At 35.1% G+C, this 23,065-nt stretch overlaps 1 protein-coding gene across 1 annotated transcript in view; it reads right to left on the bottom strand.

The window, feature by feature from the left end:
• LOC128986798 (protein PTHB1-like) overlaps nucleotides 1–22,532 on the bottom strand; it is a 154,603-nt gene extending 132,071 nt beyond the window's left edge. Inside the window, exons 1-2 of the mRNA XM_054407320.1 lie at nucleotides 22,193–22,532; nucleotides 1,160–1,435 (exon numbers count right to left, since the gene is read on the bottom strand). Of these exons, the coding sequence (XP_054263295.1) occupies nucleotides 1,160–1,422 (263 nt within the window). The 5' untranslated portion in view covers nucleotides 1,423–1,435; nucleotides 22,193–22,532. The remainder of the gene's footprint in view (nucleotides 1–1,159; nucleotides 1,436–22,192) is intronic.
• Nucleotides 22,533–23,065: the final 533 nt, after the last annotated feature.

The following is a 23,065-nucleotide window of genomic DNA, read 5'->3' as shown; positions in this document are numbered from 1 at the left end:
GGTATTTGTAGTAAACATTAAATAAAACTTGGTTTTTGTTGTAATTTTCCTGGTTTTCCCATAAATTTTTATGTTCTGATAGCATTATTTGAAACCAAAATCTCATAAAATCAAAAGACATATAGTTTACAATGTAATATTGAATTTAACCTTGATTTAGTTGGACGAGGTTATCGTAATATAGCCATTTTAGAGAAACTAATGTTTTGCAGCCAAGTCTCAGGAACACATTTATGATCACAGTTGTGTTTAAACTAAAAAATTTCATCTAAATAGTCCGTGCTGCTACCTAGTAACGCATTGAACAACCATCTGTAGCGCTATCTGTTCGCAATCGGTGGCGTCAGCTTAAATACCGGTTTTTGACTCCTCAGTCTTCAAGCACAGATAGCCGAGAAGGCTAGGGCGTGTGTCACTTGGCCAGTGGCATTCGTCTGCTCGGGTTCGAATCCTGTCCTGTGTGGCAAATAATTGGTGACCTGTGTGTTTGTAGCGATATACTACAACCACTGGGGCATAGTGAGGTGTTGATAATCCTTGGTTTAGACATACACCTCGAAATCATCGGATTGGGCGAATCTTTTAGCTAAGTGGTTGTTAGTGTATCCTATGAACATGCAGGTCACCAATGGCCGTTTTGCTATTTTTTTTTTAAATAACCTTCCTCTCTATATCCCTTAGAGATTTTTTAAAACAACGATATATCGTTTCATAGCACTGAAAGGGTTAATTTTTTGAAATTTAAAATTCATTTTTTGTGCTTATTTTTGAGCCTATTTTAATTTATAAAGTTATTCTGCACATCTACAGGAAAATATCTTTCTAACAGTATGCGTAGATTTTCTCTGTGATGCACGTGAGCTGAGAAAAAAGGTTTTAAAGAAACATGCTTGCCTATAGATTTTTGCCTATTTTTTTTTGCCTATAGATCAATATTGAAAAGTTTCCAAGATATAAAATAATTTTTAAAAATCGCAAACAGGGCAACAGACAGAAATATAGGCATTTTAGACCCATACTTATAAGGCATTTTAGACCCATACTTATAAGGCATTTTATGTTTGTCTTAGCCCAAGGATCAAGTCCACAAAATATGTCCAGACAATTTGGAAACACCCTGTATAGCTGTCAAATTAAAAAAATAAAATTTACAACTTACGAAACAAGTTTTCCAAAGTCAACCTGCAAAATGGGACTTGGCAACTGCATTTCTAAAAGCAAATCTGTAGCTCGGTATCCTTGAGGATCAATTTCTGTGTCTGGCTGCGGTTGAAATATCCTTAAAAATCCACTATGACTGCCAACAATTATACAATCAAACCCCTGTGATAAAATGTCTGTTACGACCATGCAGCCGTTGTCATAATGTTCATCTTTTCCACACAACGTGGACCACAGCTCTCTTGATTTGAAAAGAGACATTGAATTTTCCTATCTGAAATAGATGATTAGATTTAATTTCTTTTAAGTTAGGTAGGTAGGTAGGGTGTTAGTTCTGGTTCCAGTAACCAACAACTATGAATATGGAAAAAATATAGAATTCCTAAAAATTGGTAGGCCTATAGTCGATCATTATTAGAAACAATGGGAAGATATACAACTTCAGGTTTAAAAAATAAATTGTTACTAGGTGGAATCCGGCAAAATCGACCTATGGTTACTTAGGTTATTTAGGTTTCACAGCTAGCTGATATAGATTAATAGAGTGAAGTTATAAAAATCTTGGTTAAATAAGGGGAGGGTAAACATAATTATGAAGATTGAGCACCTTACAAAACGTGGTTGATGAATTCTTTGAATACAATATTCTTTGAATACAATATTTCCTGTCCTTTCATGGGCAACAGGTCGCCCAAAAAGTTTTGAGGAGTCTTACAACTAATAGTATATTGTTCATGAGCTTTGGTCATGCTAAAGCCTCTTTCACCACATGGTAAAAGGAGATGTTATAATTGGTCTGTGATCAAATCAAATCAAATTGTCTTTATTTCATATTGTACATAAATCAGTACATGGAATGGCGTCAAAAACTTTATCTAAAACTTAACATAAAGAAATCAAGTCTAATAGAAATAAAACACTAATTTAACATATATTCTTCTAAAGAGTATAGAGAGGTAGTGACAACAAGTGGTACTTCAAATGTTTTTTAAATTTGAAAAAATTATTTTCTTTATTAATGTGATCAGGAAGTTTATTATAGAATTTACCTCCAGCATGGGTAGTTTTCTTTTCATATAGACTTATTCTATGGGCAGGTGCTGCAATAGTACCCCTATTTCTTGTATTGTAGGAGTGGAATTCACCTAATAGAGGTAAGTCTGCAAAATTTTGTCTACAATATAAAATTACTTCATATACATGCTGTATACAGTCATTATTCCAATTTTTTTAAATTCCTCTTTGACGGTCTCTCTCCATTTAATATCCAATATTATTCTCAATGCTCGTTTTTGTAAAATTAAAAGCCTATCCAAATTTCTTTTACTTGTAGCTCCCTAGATGCAGATACAAAAATTTATATTTGAATGAATATAGGCTAAGCAAAATATATCATTTTTAGTGTTTTAAGATCACAAAGATTAGATAATTTATACGAAGCATACAAACCAGATGTGACCTTTTTAGCTATCTGTTCAATATGTAAATCCCAACTTAAATTGTTACTCATTATCAAACCTAAAAATTTGGTGTTAGTTATTGGAGATATTTTATTTTTATTTATAGTAGCCTAATTGAGATGGAATTTAATTTATTTTTGTTGTTGTTGATGGCACTGATTGGCATTAAATTTGTTTTTGAAATATTGAGCAATTAGGCCCCTGAATATGTGGTTTGACCTAGAAATAATTAGAACACAGATGAAACCATTGTTGTTCGATAGTGAAAAGTATTGTGAATAACATATCAAAAGTCTCCAAAAATATCTTTGGTGGAACACCACCATTTTTCCAAAATGGCGGCCAAATCCAGTAGTTTTTTGCTTTTTATTGAAATTCTCACTTTCCAGTCAATATTGGTGAAAAGTCGTCAATACATTTAATGTTCCTCCTGAAATTACCTTTTAAATGATACCAAATACATGTACCTACAACAAAAATAAACCCCGTAGAAATAATAAAATATTTCAAATAAAAATATTTTTTATAAATTAATGTAATAGTCCAAGCAAACTAAAAATAACGTACACAGGGATCGTATAAAAATTTGCAAGTAAACATGTTATGGTTTTATTTTTATTGTTGTGGTGTGCAGAGTGACATACCAAAAGTTGCAAAAATCAGTCCACGGGAAACCCCTAAATTAAGGAAAAATGGCGGCTTTTCCCAATATTGGACAAATTTTGCAACAAAAGATACCACATGGTTTTTTGCACATTTTTCGAGATATTGACTTGGAACCACGACCGATATTTATTGGATGGTCCGTACTTAATTTCAATAGGAAACGCTTTTTGGGCCGCCATCTTGGATCAGCCATATTGGATCTGCCATATTGGATATAAATATTTTTTAATGTAATTATAGTGTTGTGACACATCATTATGAAATAGATTTCCACGCTGATTTCAATGCTGAAATCCGTTTTTAAATAAGTTTTTTCGTTGCTTAAGATATATTAAAACAAAAACTCTCCCCTATACATCAGTTATGGACGTATCGTAAATTACTTTGAAAATGTGTTTGGACTATTTTTCTCCAGGTATTATTATTGCTTGCAGTTCGTTCTAGCCTTAAAATATTCAGTGATAAAAGATCTTTCATTTTAGTTAGCTTTCATTTTGTTTTATTTATAGTTAAAACAGACTAGTTATAGACGAGGTACAAACCCCAACACAAAATTAAATTAAACTTTTTTTATCAGTTTTTGTTAAAAGATTTATATCTCGGGTTGTTAATATGTTAACAAGTTCATTCTGGTATCAAAGTACTCAGTAAATGTTTGGCTTTAATTTTATTGATTATTAAATGACACATGACAAATTTAAAACGAATCATGTGGTCCTACCTTCAATGAACTATTGAATGAATTATTGTTACAGTATTTTGAAATTTGTCTTTAGTTAAAGACATTTATCTCCAATTCTAAACCACCAATAACCATCCAATAAATATCGGTCGTGGTTCCAAGTCAATATCTCAAAAATGTGCAAAAAAACATGTGGTAGGCTATCTTTTGTTGCAAAATTTGTCCAATATTGGGAAAAGCCGCCATTTTTTCCTTAATTTAGGGGTTTCCCGTGGACTGATTTTTTGCAACTTTTGGTATGTCACTCTGCACACCACAACAATAAAAATAAAACCATAACATGTTTACTTGCAAATTTTTATACGATTCCTGTGTACGTTATTTTTAGTTTGCTTGGACTATTACATTAATTTATAAAAAATATTTTTATTTTAAATATTTTATTATTTCTACGGGGTTTATTTTTTGTTGTAGGTACATGTATTTGGTATCATTTAAAAGGTAATTTCAGGAGGAACATTAAATGTATTGACGACTTTTCACCAATATTGACTGGAAAGTCAGAATTTCAATAAAAAGCAAAAAACTACTGGATTTGGCCGCCATTTTGGAAAAATGGTGGTGTTCCACCAAAAATATTTTTGGAGACTTTTGATATGTTATTCACAATACTTTTCACTATCGAACAACAATGGTTTCATCTGTGTTCTAATTGTTTCTAGGTTTTGCTATTTATTTTCTTATTTTAAGGCGCCTAAATAGTTGATGATCACTAAAGAAGTTATTTATATCACTTAGATTATTGCTAATAGATTGTTCTATTTCTATGGCAGATTTGCCACTTATTTTCAAATTGGCATCATCTGCATAGATGCAAATTTTGTTTCCCTTATTACCAGAAATGACTTGAGGTAATCCATTTACATATATTAAAAATAAAAGTGGGCCCAAAATTGAGCCTTGGGGCACCCCATGGTTAATTAGTTTCATCTCCGATTTTTGAATAACTAAATTATTTTGACTGTTGTAAACTAGCTCAACATATTGTTTTCTGTTTTTCAAGTAACTTTTTAGCCAGGATAACATAGATTCTTTAATTTTTAGTTTTGCCAATTTATTAATAAGTAAAGAATGTGAGACACTGTCAAAAGCCTTAGTTACATCTAAGAAAACTCCTACAACCTTTTCTCCCTCATCAATTGAATTTATTACAGATTCTATGAACTCAACCGCCGCAGTTACAGCAGACCGCCCTTTTCTGAAACCATGCTGCTCTTTGTCAATTTTTTTTTCCAAAAAAGTTATTAATCTATGATACATTGTTTTTTCATAAATCTTAGAGATTACTGGTAGCAGCGACAATGGTCTATAATTTGACATAGTTGATTCATCTCCTTTCTTGAAAAGAGGCTTAATTTTGGAAATTTTTAGTTTATCTGGAAAAATGCTACTAATGAAAGAGGAATTTATTAAATGTACTAAAGGTTTTATTAAATATTTCTTAACATATTTAACTAAGGACATTGGGATATCATCATAGCCGGATGAATGCTTATTATTTAAAGAACTTATTATTTTGTCTATTTCTTTGTCGCTGACAGGTTCACATTTAAAAGTATGTCAAGTCTGGTTAAAAGTCAGTTTTAGCATTATTTAAGTTGGGATATTCATTTAATTTAGGTATCACATCACGATCTACAATGTTAATGAAATAATCCTTGAACAAATTGCAAATCTTGTTAGGACTAGAGTAAACATTGTTATCTACTTTAATACTAGATATACTAGGAGTACGCTCCGAAGTCGCGTATGAGAATGAACGAAGACCATATCATACATACAAATAATTTGCCAACAATAACCATATTCATATCAGCTGATTAAGCAGGATGGTTTATGGCAAAGCCAACCTTGGTCTAACGTCTTAAGGCAGGTTTGATCAAATCCACAAAAAGGAACAGGTAAATATTCCCAGTTTCTGCGATTTATAATCAAAGAATATATTTCAATGTGTTACAAAAACAGCAATTGCTCTAATATGCTGAGTAATAGTAATATCGGTTTCACAATCTATCACCAGGAGCTGTACCATTTTCAAATACCCCTGCTGTAGCAAACCTGCAAACTAAGTGAATTTCCCTTTACCTAGCTGGATTTTTATTAAAATATTCCCTTATAAATGTAAGAATTATTTCATAGTACCGGGGGACTGAGCTTTGTCCGGAGAAAATCATTAGAGTTTACTCTGAAAGCAGTCTTAGTATTGCAAAAACATTAATCCATCTCAAACTCCATAATGCTCGCTTTTACTACTTCCTTCCCATAGCATTTTAGGATTTCAGATACATTATTGTAAATGCCACTCTGCACTGCTAGCCTTACTACTTCCTTTACCATTTCCTACGTCATGGGCCTGTTTCCTTCCCTTCTCATAGCATTTAAGTATTACAGATAAATTAATCTAACTAACACAATGGTTCCCACACTCTGCGAAGCTACACTGTACTACTTTCTACACCATTTCCTACTTCGTGGACCTGTTTTCATCTTATTCCATAACATTTTAGTATTTTAAATACATTAATCTAATTGCCACAAACATTTCCCACACTCCGCACTGCTAGCATTTACTACTTCTTTCACCATTTCCTATGTCGTGGACGTGTTTCCATCCCTTCTCATACCTTTCAGTATTGCAGATACATAAATCTAACTGTTACAGACGGTTTCCAGTTCCCACACTGCTCGCCATTACTACTTCCTTCACCACTTCCTACGTCGCGGACCTTTTTTCCTCCTTTCCAAGCATTTTAAGATTGCAGATACCTTATTCTAGTCATAAATAGTTCCCACACTCCAGACAGCTCACCTTTACTACTTCCTACGTAGCGGACTTGTTTTACTCCCTTCCCATAGCACTTTAGGATTGCAGATACCTTAATCTAATCGTCATAAAGAGTTCCCACACTCCGGATAGCTCGCCTTGACTACTTCCTTCACCACTTCCTACGTCACGGACCTGTTTCCTCCCCTTTCTTTAGCATTTTAAGACTGCAGATACTTTAATCAAATCGTCACAAACAGTTCCCACACTCCGGATAGCTCGCCTTGACTACTTCCTTCACCACTTCCTACGTCGCGGACCTGTTTCCTTCCCTTTCTATAGCATTTTAAGACCGCAGATACTTTAATCTAATCGTCATAAACAGTTTCCACACTCCGGATAGCTCGCCTTGACTACTTCCTTCACCACTTCCTACATCGCGGACCTGTTTTTCTCCCTTATCATATAATTTTAGGATTTCAGATACCTTAATCTAATCGTAATAAACAGATCACACACTCCGGACTGCTCGCCTTTTCTACTTTCTATGTAGCGGACCTGTTTTCCTCCCTTCCCATAGCATTTAACGATTGCAGATCGATACCTTAATCTAATCGTCATAAACAGTTCCCACACTCCGGACAGCTCGCCTTTACTACTACCTTCACCAATTTCTATGTCGCTGGACATGTTTCCTTATCTTCCCATAGCATTTTAGGATTGCAGTTAATCTAATTGTCAAAAACAGTTTCCACACTCCGGACTGCTCGCCCTTACTACTTCCTTCACCACTTCCTATGTCACAGATCTGTTCCCCTCCCTTCCCATAGCATTTTAGGATTGCAAATACCTTAATCTAATGGGCAAAAACAGATCCAACACTCCGGACAGCTAGCCTTTTCTACTTCCTTCACTACTTCCTACGTCGCGGACCTGTTTCCTTCCCTTTCAAAAGCATTTCAAGACTGCATATACTTTAATCTAATCGTCATAAACAGTTCCCACACTCCGGATAGCTTGCCTTGACTACTTCCTTCACCACTTCCTACGTCGCGGACCTGTTTCCTTTCTTTTCTATAGCATTTTAAGACTGCAGATACTTTAATCTAATCGTCATAAACAGTTCCCACACTCCGGATAGCTCGCCTTGACTTGACTACTTCCTTCACCACATCCTATTTCACGGACCTGTTTTTCTCCCTTACCATATAATTTTAGGATTTCAGATACCTTAATCTTATCGTCATAAACAGATCCCACACTCCGGACTGCTCGCCTTTTCTACTTTCTACATAGCGAACCTGTTTTACTCCCTTCCCATAGCATTTAAGGATTGCAGATACCTTAATCTAATCGTCATAAACAGTTCCCACACTCCGGACTGCTCGCCTTTTTTACTTCCTTCACCACTTCCTATGTCACAGACCTGTTCCCCTCTCTTCCCATAGCATTTTAGGATTGCAGATACCTTAATCTAATTGTCATATCAGATCCCACACTCCGCACTGCTAGTCTTTACTACAATGTATCGAGTAATCTTCAGTATAATCTTTGATCAATAGTAACAAGTGATGTTTTTCCTTTTGTACTATATTTGTAATTTGCTATTTGCTAGTATACTGTAGGTGGATGCCTTTATGAACACATGCTACAACTTACAAGACTTTTGTTTAATTTTTTCTTGTTATTTAATTCAACTAACATGGTTACTTAGCAACCCGTAAGACTATTGTTAAAAAAATGTGACTTTCAGTTTCATTTTTCTAAGTAATTAGATATTTGTTGGCAGTTTTAACTGCAGTAAACTCGTTTTTAGGTCAGAAATAAATTATTTACAACATTTAAAGAAAATCGTCGAAGCCATTTTTGAGATCTATCTGCAAGCAAGCATATATAAATACATACATACAAGCAAACATTGCTCATATTAGAGTATAGGATTTAAATCACTTTATTTTAATGAGTAATTAGGTTTGAAATACAGAAAATGAATCCAGATGGGTTTTTGTATTGAAATGTTCATAGCTTAGTATGAAATAAACAAAATTGATAAATCTGATTAAAATATATCAATAGACGAGTAAACAACACTTTATTTATTCTTCATAAAAATAACATGGAAATTTTAAATTAAATTTTTTTTTTATTACCTCCGTAACACATAACCAATATCTCTGTAAACCTTTGAACAATATCTCCGTAAGTTAAGCCGTTAGGCATAAAATAACGCTTCAATTTATTTTCTCTTGTAAGCTATACAAAATGATCTGGAAAGAAATTGTGAAATTTTGTGTTTCAGGGTCAAAAATGGGAAAACCCAATTTTTAACCCATAAAACACCTTACCTTATAAACCCCCGTTCCCATAGTCTGATCATGCTAGGTCACAAACTCGTTCAAATAAACATAGGTTTACAGTTTGTACAAAATTTTCTTAAAATTGGATCATTTTTGCTCGAGTTATTGCACTAAGTGACACATATATATACTATACATGCATTTGAACGGGTGTTCTTGGCCTCTGAGGACCTCAGAACGAAAAAGTAAATCGGTCCCGGGTCTAGGAAAGTCTTACCATGAGGTATACGGTAGTAGTTTATTCCCTTTAGGGGAAATTTGCTAAAATTATAAATAATTATCATACTGCAACCTACTGCTAATTTTGTTATGTGAATGACTAAACAAAATGTTTAACAGGAGAGGGATACTTTAAAAACTGAAATATTTTGGATGAATATTCTACATTATCATTGGATGACAATACATGAATATGTAGGTTCTAAATATCAAGTATATTTGTTATACTGCTACCTCACAACCAACCAGCCCATTGCAGAGTAGGCTACTGCCAGATGGTTGACACTCTGGAGGACGAGATTGTGAACATCGATGGTAGCGTCACTGTTTGCGGGGATTTCAATACAAGGTGGAATGGGAACACGGGTGATGTTTTCACCGTTTGTTGCCCCCTGGGAATGAAGAGGCAGTTCCTGACATCTCTCTGGCATTGAAAGCCTTAGCCTACCGTATGGGGGACTGGCGAGTCTCTGAAGACTACTCTGCAAGCAACCATCAGTCTATCGTCTTCCGGAAACACACTAAGCCACCTCAGTGTACCTGTCCTGAATTTGTCCGGCCACTTTTCAGGGTTACATAAAAATTTAACTGTTAGGGATATTGGAATTCCCTAGTTTTGTGCCACTTAGACAATGCGTACCCCTTTCTTCAACGTTTGACCACTTGATGCTAATGATTTCCACCCCAGCTGCCAGCCGAACCCAGTTTACTGGTGGACAACTAAGATTACGTAACCCAGGAGAATATGTTTTTGACTCCGACGAGCAGCGCAGCATTCCAGAAACTGGCCTGAAGCTAATGCTAGATTGGCAGAGCACCCGCGCTCCATCACCACCTACGACAATGGAACGCCACCTCAGTTGCCGTAACTGCTGTCATCGACATGTTGTTTTAAAGTACCCAGCATGACCAGCATTGGAATTCCCTATATAGCCTATGGGAAATTCACTAATGCCACACCTATCAAATAGCATAGAAACCGAACAAAAAATCATACAATTGTTTTGAATTGTTTTGGTTTGAATTTTGGGGTATAGGTCCCAAAACTTAAAAATCATTATTATGATAATACTATTAATAATAAATAATATAACAGGGAATAATTTTTCACATTATACAGAGGCCACTAATTTTACAGCGCGCTGCGGTGGCTATGTTTGGTTGGGTTATCTAAAATTTGTTTTTTTGTAGGACTTTTCACGTTTTGTTATGAATCATGTGATGGCAGATTGGTCGTAAAAAAATTATGATAACCCAACCTAAGATAACCACCGCAGTGCGCCGTGTTTGGGTGGCCTCCGTATAATACGAAAGTACTCAAACTTTTTCTACATGCATTATTTCACTCTTTCGATTATAACAGTTCATACAAAGCTACGAGAATTGCGCTTTTGCTTTAGTCAACTATTGAGTTGGCTATGTTTCCTGTTCCTATTTTTTTGAGTGTCATTTTGCCAGAGGGAGTAAGTAGTAATGTGAGTTTAACATTGCAGTTTGGTGTTCAAGAGTTATGTGAGAGTGTTGTGAGAGAAATTGAAACACCTATAGGACTAAGAATTTAATTAGGAGAGCATTGTATTTAGACATGTGATTACTGTTCTCAAATCTTTCCCACGAGAACATAAATAATTAAATAAATAAATAATTTGAATTTGAACAGTCGTTTCAGTACCGGCCCCTTCCTGCCGATCGAGTCCGGTTAAACCAATGTGCTGATAAAAATTTTCCGGTTAAAGAGATGTGATTTCCGTCGAGTGTAGTCCGGTTAAACCAGTGTCCAGTTAAAAGGTGTCCGGAAAAGAGGGAGTCTACTCACAGAGAAGTTTTATATTACTTCTCTGTGGTCTACTGTACAGTTAAAACTTAATATTAATTGGGCTATTTGAGGAATCTGAGTAATAGGCCTACAGTCGGGAAATCTGAGAAATATAGACAATAGACAATAGATAATAGTTGGGAAATCTGTGTATTATAATTAATGTGAAACATTAAAATTGTGTCCCCCTCCCAAAATTGTTTTTGTACGACACCCCTGGCTAACTCTCACTGTCAATAACGAATTACCAGCAACTGCAATCACCCAATCACACAGCACTGATTTGCAAGCAAGTTTGGCAAAACTGCTGCTAATATCTACCATGTTCAAAGTTACCAGCGAGCGTTTAATCGTAAGCGTGAAGCTAAAGCAAAATGCTAGAAAAGTAATCACACAGGGTTTGGTTCGCCAGCGCTTAGACAACAAGTTCAGGTGTTTCATTTGTTCGACTAAATGGTTCAGATGACTTTCTAAAATAAAAGGGAAGGCTACTCTCGATAAGTTTAATCTTTTTATCACTATGGTAGGCTTAGGCCTAACAGGTTCACCACTACAGTAATGGTAGACTATTATTTATCCCATTTGGCTGAAAAGTCACTTGCACCTCCCCTTAACTTTTCAACCATTTGAGATATTTGAAATCGGTTTGCGGGTACCTTCTTAGATATGAGGGGTTGCAATAATTATGGTCAATTTTGAAAATTTTGCCCTTAGGGGTAGCGGGGGTAGGGGGTAGCTCAAAATTTTCAAATGACAAGTATAGTCAAGTTTTGTATCATTTTACAGGTTTTGACGAAACATAAAAATCGACATAAAGAAAACCAAAATCGGCTCACTAATAACAAAATGGCGCCCTAAAACGTTTCAAATCCAAATAACCATGAGGGTGGCAAAAAATTAACTTGCACCCTCATTCACTTTTTAACTATTTGAGATATTTGAAATCGGTTTGCGGCAACTTGTTTGGATATGAAGGGCTACAATAATTATGGTAAGCTTTGAAAATTTTGCCCTTAGGGGTAGCGGTGGTATGGGGTAGCTCAAAATTTTCAAATAGCAAGTATAGTCGAGTTTGGTATCTTTTGTACGTCTTGACGAAACATAACAATTAACTTAAAGGAAATATAAATCGGACCATTAATAACAAAATGGCAGTTCAAAATTACTATAACCATTGTCTAAATCATTTTTAGCTGCCATTTTGTTATTAATGGTCCGATTTCTATTTTCTTTATGTTATTTGTTATATTTCGTCAAGACCTGTAAAATGATACCAAACTCGACTATACTTGCTATTTGAAATTTTTGAGCTACCCCATACCCCCGCTACCCTAAGGGCAAAATTTTCAAAACTGACCATAATTATTATAGCCATTCATTTCCAAACAAGTTGCCGCAAACCGATTTCAAATATCTCAAATAGTTAAAAAGTTAAAGAGGATGCAAGTTAATTATTTTGCCACCCTCATGGTTATTTGGATTTGAAACGTTTTAGGGCGCCATTTTGTTATTAGTGAGCCGATTTTGGTTTTCTTTATGTCAATTTTTATGTTTTGTCAAGACCTGTAAAATGATACCAAACTCGACTATACTTGTCATTTGAAAATTTTGAGCTACCCCCTACCCCCGCTACCCCTAAGGGCAAAATTTTCAAAATTGACCATAATTATTGTAGCCCCTTATATATAAGAAGGTTGCCGCAAACCGATTTCAAATATCTCAAATGGTTGAAAAGTTAAGGGGGGTGCAAGTTACTTTTTAGCCACCCTGTATATTCATGGTGATACAAGCCAGTTTAAAACCAAGAAATAGGTAATGTGGGGTTCTGTGGTAAATTTTTTTGTAACTCTCGTCACATGAATTTTTATCGACTGTGATAAATTACGGACGCTTTAAGCCTGCGCCTACTGTAAGGTTCCATAAAGGGATACCTATACCTAACCTATGTTATTTTCCCAACTTAACTTATAACTTTTTCATCACTTGGGATAGTGCCTGCATTGTTTAAATCCAAATTACGCTCCAACTATCGATGTTTAAGCCAAATTAAATGGGATTCAAAGAGAAGGGTACAGTTCCACAGAGAATCTGCAATACTTATCATTGGATTAAATGTCAATACACCCTAAATCGTTTAAGTTATAATTTGGTTCAATATTAATATTGCATCAAATTTAATTTGCCTACAGTTACCTGACAAAGTTGCCTTCCTTGCTCTGATCACAGCACAGATAGCTGCTTAGGATTACTACATCAAACTTGACACTTTTTTTGCCACACACCAGTAGCCTATTCCAACCAAACAACACAAAACAGCGTGTACGCTTGAAAATAAGTGGGCAATACTTAAAAATATTACGATTACGATCATCTAGTGCAGCGTGCATGTATTTCCTATTTTGTTCAATTTTTGGATTTGATTTAACATAACGTAAAATGCAGAGGATACGCGTCCAGTAACCGGATGTGGATTAGGCATCCGACAGTTACTGTCATAACCTAACCTAACCAACCAAACTTGCTGATAATGAAAAAATCTAATGAAGGATAAATTCTGTTCATAAAATAAAATTGTAAATGCCAAAAATTCTAACAAAAGATGGACAGTTAAGAAGAAATTGCATTCTAAGCAAAATCTTTGACAAAAAGTTAGTTACCGATGGGATTCGAGCCAGGGACCTCTTGCATATCAGCCGAGCACTCTATCCACTACACCACAAACGCCAATTGCAGTACATCGTATCGTTGTAGAAATGGCGTTCCGGGCCCCCACAACCCGGTGCCATCACTGCCAGACGCCTAGTCTATGTCCGGTTACCGGATGCGTATCATCTGTGAACCTAAAAACGTGTGGCACAGTGTTCGAAAGACTAATCATTTATGCTTTATTTATAGCTTAGTTACTGTAGGAAATATATAATGTGTAATGTGTATGCAGCCTTTCATGCACTCAAAATACTTTCTATACTCGCCTATAGCTCGTGCGAAACATTTCTCAAATAACTATTTCCCATAGGCCTATGATATAAATAACCCCCACTACAGAAAACCTAAAGACTAAGTGAATTTCCATTTGCCTGATTGGATTTACTCTTAAGTAGCTTCTTAAAATATCACAATTAAGTTATTCCCTATTTAAATAACATTGGTTTAGTGAGTCTACTTAGGTTTGCTGCAATCGTCAGGGTACGGTAAAACTAAAAAAGTGTTTTAGGATGTTTATTCTCCATGACAATAATGTGTGTGTTGTATTGTATAATGTGAATACTTTTTATTTAGTTTTTTTTTAATTTCTCTGTAACCTTTATGCCCATAATAACGCTTTAGTATAGGCCTACTAAATTGTTTGTAAATAAAATTGTATGTTTCAGAGTCAATAAAGGAAAAAACCCAATTTCACCTAGTTAAATCCCTATAACCACTGTTCCCATAGTTCACATTTCCCATAGTCATGCTGGTTCGTAAACTCGTTAGAATAGATGCATAGCCTACCATATTTCATCAAATTGGATCATTTTTGCCTTGAGTTATCGTGTTAACGGACACACATAAAAATGAATGTGAACGAATGGTGTTTTTGGCCTCTAGGGACCTCAGAATGACAAAGCAAATTGGTCCGGGTGCAGGTCTTACCATGAGTACTACAGCATTTAGCTTATTCCCTATGATGGGAAATTTGCTTAAAAATAGGCTTAAGATAACAAAAACATTTAACTTAAAATAGCCTAATAAATTTGTTTCTTTTTGATCACTTTTGTAAATTTGTATGACAAAAAAAAAATGAAATTACTACATTTTGGAACCCTAAGTTGATTTATGAGGTCTAGTCTCATAACTAATCATAACAAGTTTGGGTTATTGTTTCTGTATTTTTAAGTTAAGACGGGTCTACACGCAAGGATTTATCGTACGTTTTACCTGCGCAAGTAAATCGTTGCAGTCAAATCGTTGCGTGTGTACCGCAAAACTGCACATTTTTGAGAACGGCGCAGAGACGGAAGACGGAGCGATAAAACTATTGCGGAGATAATAGTTTTGACATCGTTTTCAGACAAGTCGTTGCGTGTGTACACTGTCATTCGTTTCAACTCCGTCTTCACGCTAGAAAACCCCAGTATGCAGTGTTGTCTTCACGTGCTGTCAGAGGTATAACTGTGTTTTTTAATTACAGTCGCAGATCTTCGCCAATGTTCCCGTGATTTTATTTTTCAATTCATAGAACTGTAGCCTACAGAAGTTTTCCTTATTTATGGAGGGTCAAGAGTAAGGAACATAGTGACTGTGATAAGAAAAAGACTTAGATACTTTTGAAAAATACAAAGCATCAGATTCAAACATGAACAGAGAAACTATTATGAAATTGGTTCTTTTTAGTAACCAACGTCTTGACCATGGTGAGTGCCGTCGTCGCTCAGACTTATTTCTTTGCTTTCTTGTAACACTGGCTACAGAAATCAACCACAGTAACACATCTTCCATGATATTACATGCACATACACTGAAAGTTATCGCAAAACTACACTAAAAGTTGGTGCTAAAACCTGTACCGTGTGGACGCATTTCTTTGCAACGACTTGACTGCAACGTTTAACCTGCGCAGATAAAACGTTCGCGAAATCCTTGCGTGTAGACCCTCCTTAAACTTTCATAAAATATATTTTGTTTTTGATTCAATAACTTGCTTAGTAAAGTTAGGCCTAGTTTCATTTCCAAAACATCAATAAAACTCTAATTCACTTAACTCAGATAGATTTTTACATTAATTTAACAGCAATACAAACTTTAACAGTTTATAACTCAATTCAATGTTTAAATTGGGAACATTTTTGGTTGCACTTTAGCATCTGTCCTACACTCATTCAAATGCAAACTATCAATAGGCCTATATCGATTATTTTATTTGGTTAATTAGGTTAGGCTAACCGAACTTGATATATCAAATGAACAACCGGTACGTAAGAAATAATTGATATATTTATTTGAATGAGTGTAGGACAGATGTTTTAACTTAGGTATTCAAGTGCAGCAACAATTTTTAGTACTTAGCGATAACTTATAAGTTTTTAAACCGAATAATAATCGCTACCGGTACAAAAGTTATCAATATTTCAACCGAATAAGATATAAATCACGGTCCTCTGCGGAACTGTAAGTTAACTCACCCTAACCAAAGAGAGTTTTAAACTAACTTGTGCATTTCAACCGATTAAATATAAATTGCATTTGTAGGTCCTTTGCGGAACTTAAAGTTATCTTACCCTACCCAAAGAGAGTTATAAACTAACTTATCCATTTCAACCGATTAAGATATAAATTGCATTCGCAGGTCCTCTGCGGAACTTAAAGTTAACTTACCCACCCAAAGAGTTTTAACTTAAACTTAAGTTATGCAGTTCAACCGATTAAGATATAAATTGCATTCGTAGGTCCTTTGCGGAACTGTAAGTTAAGTTGTAGCTGATATGAACTTGACATGATGGGCCAAGGGAACACCCTGTCAATTAGCCTACACAGGTTGTTACTGCTACTGCCGGTACCCTACCAAACGCAAACGCATGAAATCATAACTAACCATACCACATTAATTAATCGCAAGTTAGGCCTAACTTAAGTGCAAAAAGTCTTAGGGAGGCTGAGCAGGTCTAGATGGACATCAAAGTAAAACAAACCCCTAAAACTTCATCAATCACTCACAGAGCTCTTGCTCTTACCTACCTACCTACAGGATAACAGCAGACAACCAAGATCCGACGACAAAAAGGCAATAATAGGCCTAGTGTGCTTTAATGTTAGTATTTAAAGTTAACATAATGAATAGCTCCAACTCAATTAAACTTTTGAGCGAGGTTAAGATAACAGTACACTACAAAAGTATAATATTATTAACGAGCAACCCCCCCCCCCCAAACGTCTGTGGTCACTGGTCTTACATAACAATAACATAACCTACAAAACCACCATACCATCGGCTACAGACACTGTAACTAACAACTTCAACTTGTAAAACTAAAAAAAAGTAATTACATATTTTCATCGATTTCAATAAACTTATGTGGATTAAATATGAATTTTAAATTCCCTATTTCTTTTAGTAGACCAATTGTTATTTTTTAGAAACCGTAGAATGAAAGATTTCTTAAGCAAACCTGTATACTCCATGGACAGAAGAAACAAGAGACTTTAGTCGTTCTCTGTGTCTCAAATAAACGACAAAATTGTTGCTTGTAAAATGTAAACAAAAAATAGAAGAAGAAGGTAGCTCTTAATGTTATTCTTATGGGGGAAAATTAAAATGGTTTTTTTAAGATTTTATAATTATTACAGAATAAATATTCTTCAAAAACTGATATTCTCAAGATATTATGCTATAAAATCTTTGTGCAACACTTCAAGTTGGATATACATAGTATTTCTAAGGCTATTGCGTTTCAACGAGATGCATTTTGTCATGTATGAGAATTCACTTCGTTCATTCAATTATCTACTTTACGCCTGTTTCCCACTTGCTTATTAATTATATTCCATGTTGTTTTTACTACATTAGACGAGTTATTGATTTTGTTTTGGAAATACTCTTTTTTAGCATTGTTAATTTTTTTTCCTAAGGGTTTTATTTTTTAGTTTAGCATCATTTACAGTATTTGTATTTTTAAGCAGTCTGCCCTTGGTATAAAGCTGGATGATTTGATCTTGTTCGTTTTTTAAAGTGACATTATACCAGCGACACTTGTTAATCCTTTTTCTAATTTTGACCACTGGAAAACATTCGTTAAAATATAAAATTATTTTATATATAAATACATCATATTTTTGTTCTACAGGAGATTGAAACACTTCCAGCCAGGTTTCATTTTTTAGTCTATCTAAAAACAAATTCTTATTACTTTCACAAAACTGTCTACCATGTTTAGTTATAAGCTTACTCCTAACTGTATTTTTTATTTCTTATAAAAAAAATTTCTAACAATGATCTGGTGGAGGGAGTGAATATTACTGACAACTGGCTCCATCTGCTTTAGGAAAATTTTTCAGATCGTATTTGGTTCCTATCAGTAAATCACCATCATTGGTCATAAACAATGCATAATTTTTATCAGTTTGAGGCCGATTAAATATTTTTTGTATTTGATCAAAATATCTGTTTCTCCAGAAAGCAGTAAAATTCTTACTTCGATTGGGGTCTATTTTTACGCTGTGCAATTTTGATTCCTCCTCTTGCCACATCAGCCATCACCCTGTACTTCTTTGCTAATTGATTAACTTCTGGCATAATTTTATTAAATCTGGCCATGAGGTTGAGGTGCCTGTGAAATTTGAACTTTATTGACAAGCGAGGGCCCATTGCCTCGGCCGTATCAATTATATTAAGTTGTGCATGTATTTCGTGGATGGAGTGGACCATAATTGTAGTGAATTTGACCACATTTGACCACATTCATAGCCTAGTCCTGCTTTGTTGGTAAAAAATTATGCAATTCCAATTTCAGGCCCCAAAACATGAACTCCATAACAGTACGTGATACCGTATGTAGTTATGATTAGTGTAGTTATGTCAGTGTATGTGTTTAGATGCGTTGTTATGGTTCATCAAAATCCTGTATTAATTATGATGAGATCTGATTTCAAGGAGCCTAAACTTTTTATCAAGTCTGCAGCCGTTGAAAAAGTTTTGCCAGGAAGGAAAGTCAATTGCTCTTAAGTGCATCCCCTCATATACAGTCCACTCCATTAAAAACGCCTTCTTAGGCATACGCAACACAGTAGGTTTGGTGGTTAGTTTGAGCAGTAATCATATGATTGGCAGTGATTGCTTGCACAATAAGTTTTGTAGTTCGCTGTGTTCTTTTCTTTAAAGCTGTTTGTTGTGAGTGGCCAAAGCTGAATTTGCAGAATTTATTGTATTGTCACGGAAATTAAGCTTAAATACAAGTCCCTTTTGATTGCAGGAAAAAGTTATCACGGCAGGAGAAAGTGGTACGAGTAGAGTCAGAGGTTGCAAAAGCTTTTCAACGGTTTTTTAGAAAAAAAAAACAAAATTGTTGGAGTGAATGCCGTTACGAGAAGAAAAAGGACCACAAAAGGTGAATATCCTAGACTAGAAGACTGTTTAGTTAAGTGGTTGAGATAATATATGTAGAAGTGAAAATAGGCCTACTAATAATACTTTTACTTGAAATGGCGACCGTAAGAAGGTAGGAGGTTTGATAAAAAAAAAAAGCCAAGGCACAAGCAAAATAACATGAAATTTCCACTCTATTTCCGCATAAAAAAACTCTTTAATTTGAATGGTTTATATTTCTTCCAAAAGATTTAACATCTTAATAATTCAAAACTCTTGATAGGCCTAATCCAAATTTTTGCCTGGCCCACCAATGTACCCACCCCTTAGCTTGAATCTTATGGAATATGCGACCCTTTACTACCTTAGCTTAAGAGCTACCTAACAGGAAGATCCTCAATCATCAAGATTGGTGGAGGCTACTCTGACCCCTTTTCTGTTATGTCAGGAGTCCTCCAAGGCTCCCTTTTAGGACATTGACTTTTCAATCTGTTTGTTAATGACATAGGCGAGGCTATTGAGAGTAATTTCCTGCTCTTTGCGGATTAAATTAAGTTGTTTAGTAAAATCAGTGACAATGATGATGGCACTATTCTACAGCGTTCCCTGGATGGCGTCTTAAAATGGTGTGAAGATAACATGATGCAACTAAATGCATGGTAACGTCTTTCTATCGGACTGAAACTGTCTTTCATGCTGATAACAATATCCTAGACACTAACTTGGAAAAAAACATGTACAGAATGTCATGGGTTTAGGCGTGTACCTCAGCCTATCTCTGCCCCATTGATGTCATTTGTAGGAGAGCTGGTAGACTGCTTGGATGGATATCGCATGCAGCTAGAAGTGGATTATCTATGCACTTAATAACAACTCTCTACAAAACACTTCTAAGACTTCATCACATTGTCAGACTAGAGAGAATACAGAGATTTGTAAGACATGTGGGGCCGATGATGGGAATGTCATTTTCCGAAGTTCCACTGGAAGACCTGATGAAACATCTTGAACTGTGTCTTCTAGAGGTTGATCGTGAGCTCTCTGATACGGGATTCCACTACAAACTGATAAATGGAGCTCCCGAGTGTTCGTACTTGCTTGCCTCCATTAATCTCAGAATATAACTAACTTACCAGGTCAAGAGATCTCTTCGCTCAAATGCACTATTGAACCAACTACTTACGTGAAGTTTTGACCTGTGGCTCAACTACATCTACTTGGCAATTCTTTTCTTGCCAATGTGGACCTATTCTGCAGTAGCCTGAAATCCTTGAAGAGAAAATGGACAAAACTAAAGTAGTATTCTAATGTATATTTATTTGTTTGTTGGTTTCTAGTGTAATTAAATTTTAGTGCAGCAATTCTGGATTCTAGCTCATCCCATGTTACCACCATAGGCCTATTTCTCTCACTGTCATGCCTGTTAGCTAGTTGTGTTATTACATTTTTTCACCACATCCTTTTCATATTCATATCATTGTCTGATCACTACATTGATTTAGTCATTGGTTTTGCACAATTTATTGTTCATTTATACCTAGCTTTTGTTAACTCTTGCTATAGGCCTAATGTCTAATCGTTGTTGCTATTTATAGTTTTCACTTGTTAAACTTACTGAAAAGCCTACAGTATTTGTTTTAACATTGCATACGTAACTTCTTGTAATTTCTTGTATGTACTGGCAATTTCCTGTCGGAAGTCAATGAATAAATATATCCCTAAGGAACGCCACAGCTGTGAGCTGTATGAGAGTCAGAAATGTATGCCTCAGACGATGCCTATGCATTTTCACTTACTGTATTTCATACTGTAGGGTAATTGTATTGTCTTATGGGAATACCGAAAGAGTTTTAATTTGATTTGTATTTGTAGGCCTAAGGCCCAGTCGTCCACAGACTTTCTCTTTCCCCATAAGCTAAAATTATAAACTGTAAATTGGCAATCCTAGTGATAGGTTTTTTTACTTGTTTTCTGTTATGAAATTAGTTTCAAATCAAATCAAATCAAAAATTCTTTATTTATTTCATGCACATAGGTACATATAAATAGTGTCAAAAAATTATATTAAAAATACATCAGTGTTTGAACCTTAACTATTTTAACACAATTTGTCCTGAAATATACTTTTTATTTATTTTGTGAACAGTTCAGTTTGCTGCTAATCACGACTGTCTTCTATTACAACAACTGCCGGAGGTTAAAGAGTCAGATATAAATTACTGCAAGGAGAAGTAAAATACAGAGGATATACAAGCAGAGGATATATAAAGCTTATGGGACAACTGTGCGCTTATAGCTCTGGTATGGTGAGGTGGAAATGTACTAGTATGGTATCTACATTAGCAAAGAAGAGCTTGAACGGTGATGGCCATTTTAACAGCAGTTGTTAAAACGGGGTCTTCCAACCTACTGCGCTGTAGTAGGCCTACATGATGACGAGAGGGGAAAGGAGAGCGGAAGGGGACGACAAGTAGAATTTCCTCTTGATACCAGTGACTGGTGCTAGACCCCACTTAAGAGTACCATTGAATGTATCCTCTGTATTTTACTTCTTTGGGCTGCACTTTACTTTACACCCTACACTCATTAGAATGAAACATCCGAATGAAAATATTGATTTATCGTTTGTTTCATTCGATATATCGTTTGATTAGTTAGGTTAGGTTAACCTTACCGAACTAATCAAATTATATATCAAACAATCGATACATCGATCGATATTTTCATTCGAAAGAGTGTAGGAGGTAAAGTGCAGCCCTTCTTTGTGCTTATTTGGTTGCACTTTAGTTTACGTCCTACATTTACTATTATACATTATACATTACCAGCTGATTATAAATAAAATGAAACTGTTCTAAATTGAACCTAACCTTAACCAACTAATCTTAACCTTAACCTAATCTCAACACGATAAATTAGTGGTTAAGTTGTAAGTATATTAAAGTTACCTGCACTAATAAATAACAGGGTGCGTGTGCTTGATATAGGCTAAAATGATAGTTTGCTACATGAGAACAAACAGGTCAGTAACATATGAGTTAAAAATATTGCCCCAGACCAAAACTAGGCCTAATTAAAAACATGATCTCAGTTGTGATAAAAACAATAACCTAGAATAACAATAGAATGGAATTTGTCAACAATGATAACATTGATAATTGGATAGCCTAGGTTCGCTACGTCGGACAGAATACGATTGAATCGAATCGATTGAACCTCACTAACCTCAGATACAACTATAACAAAAACAAACATAAAATTCTGCGATCCGTCAGGCCCATTATTCGATATTCCACTCGACGTTCTGTACCCACGAGCATCTCAGCTTCCACAAGCACAGAAGGACTTCGAACAGTTCCTGGGATAACAGGTATTTGTGTAATAGTTTCACCGTATATCTTTATTGGACCTGTTTCTGTTTAGATAGTTGTTTTTTTTTCAACAGTTACAGTTGCGAACTGTGCATTGTGATTTTGAAAAGGTGTTTATTCTTTAATCTTAACTGTTTGTTTACTTTTGACTTGAGCTGCTTGAAAAGGTGTTTATGATTATGAAAATTAACGTTTTGTGAGTGTGCTGAAGCTGATTTGTTATTAGGTATTGACAATTAGCCTAAATGTTTTGCGTGCATGAATTAATTATGAAGATTTAAATGCTTACTTAACCTATATTTTTCGGATTCCTCAAGAGAGAGTGATTGTTAGGTTAAATTAGGTGTTTGTTTGTGTGTGAATTTGTTAGATTGCAGTTTTGGTAGTGGTAGGTCTAAGTTAGCCTCTAAGGTAAACTTAACTTAGGCATACTCTTATTAATAGATAAGT

The sequence above is a fragment of the Macrosteles quadrilineatus genome, unplaced genomic scaffold (genome assembly GCF_028750875.1).
Source record: "Macrosteles quadrilineatus isolate MER2022 unplaced genomic scaffold, UCM_ALF_1.0 Scaffold_2__2_contigs__length_208266976, whole genome shotgun sequence".
NCBI classification, from domain to species: domain Eukaryota; kingdom Metazoa; phylum Arthropoda; class Insecta; order Hemiptera; family Cicadellidae; genus Macrosteles; species Macrosteles quadrilineatus.
The sequence above is the reverse complement of the archived record's forward strand: the minus strand, read 5'-3'. Positions and strand labels throughout refer to the sequence as shown.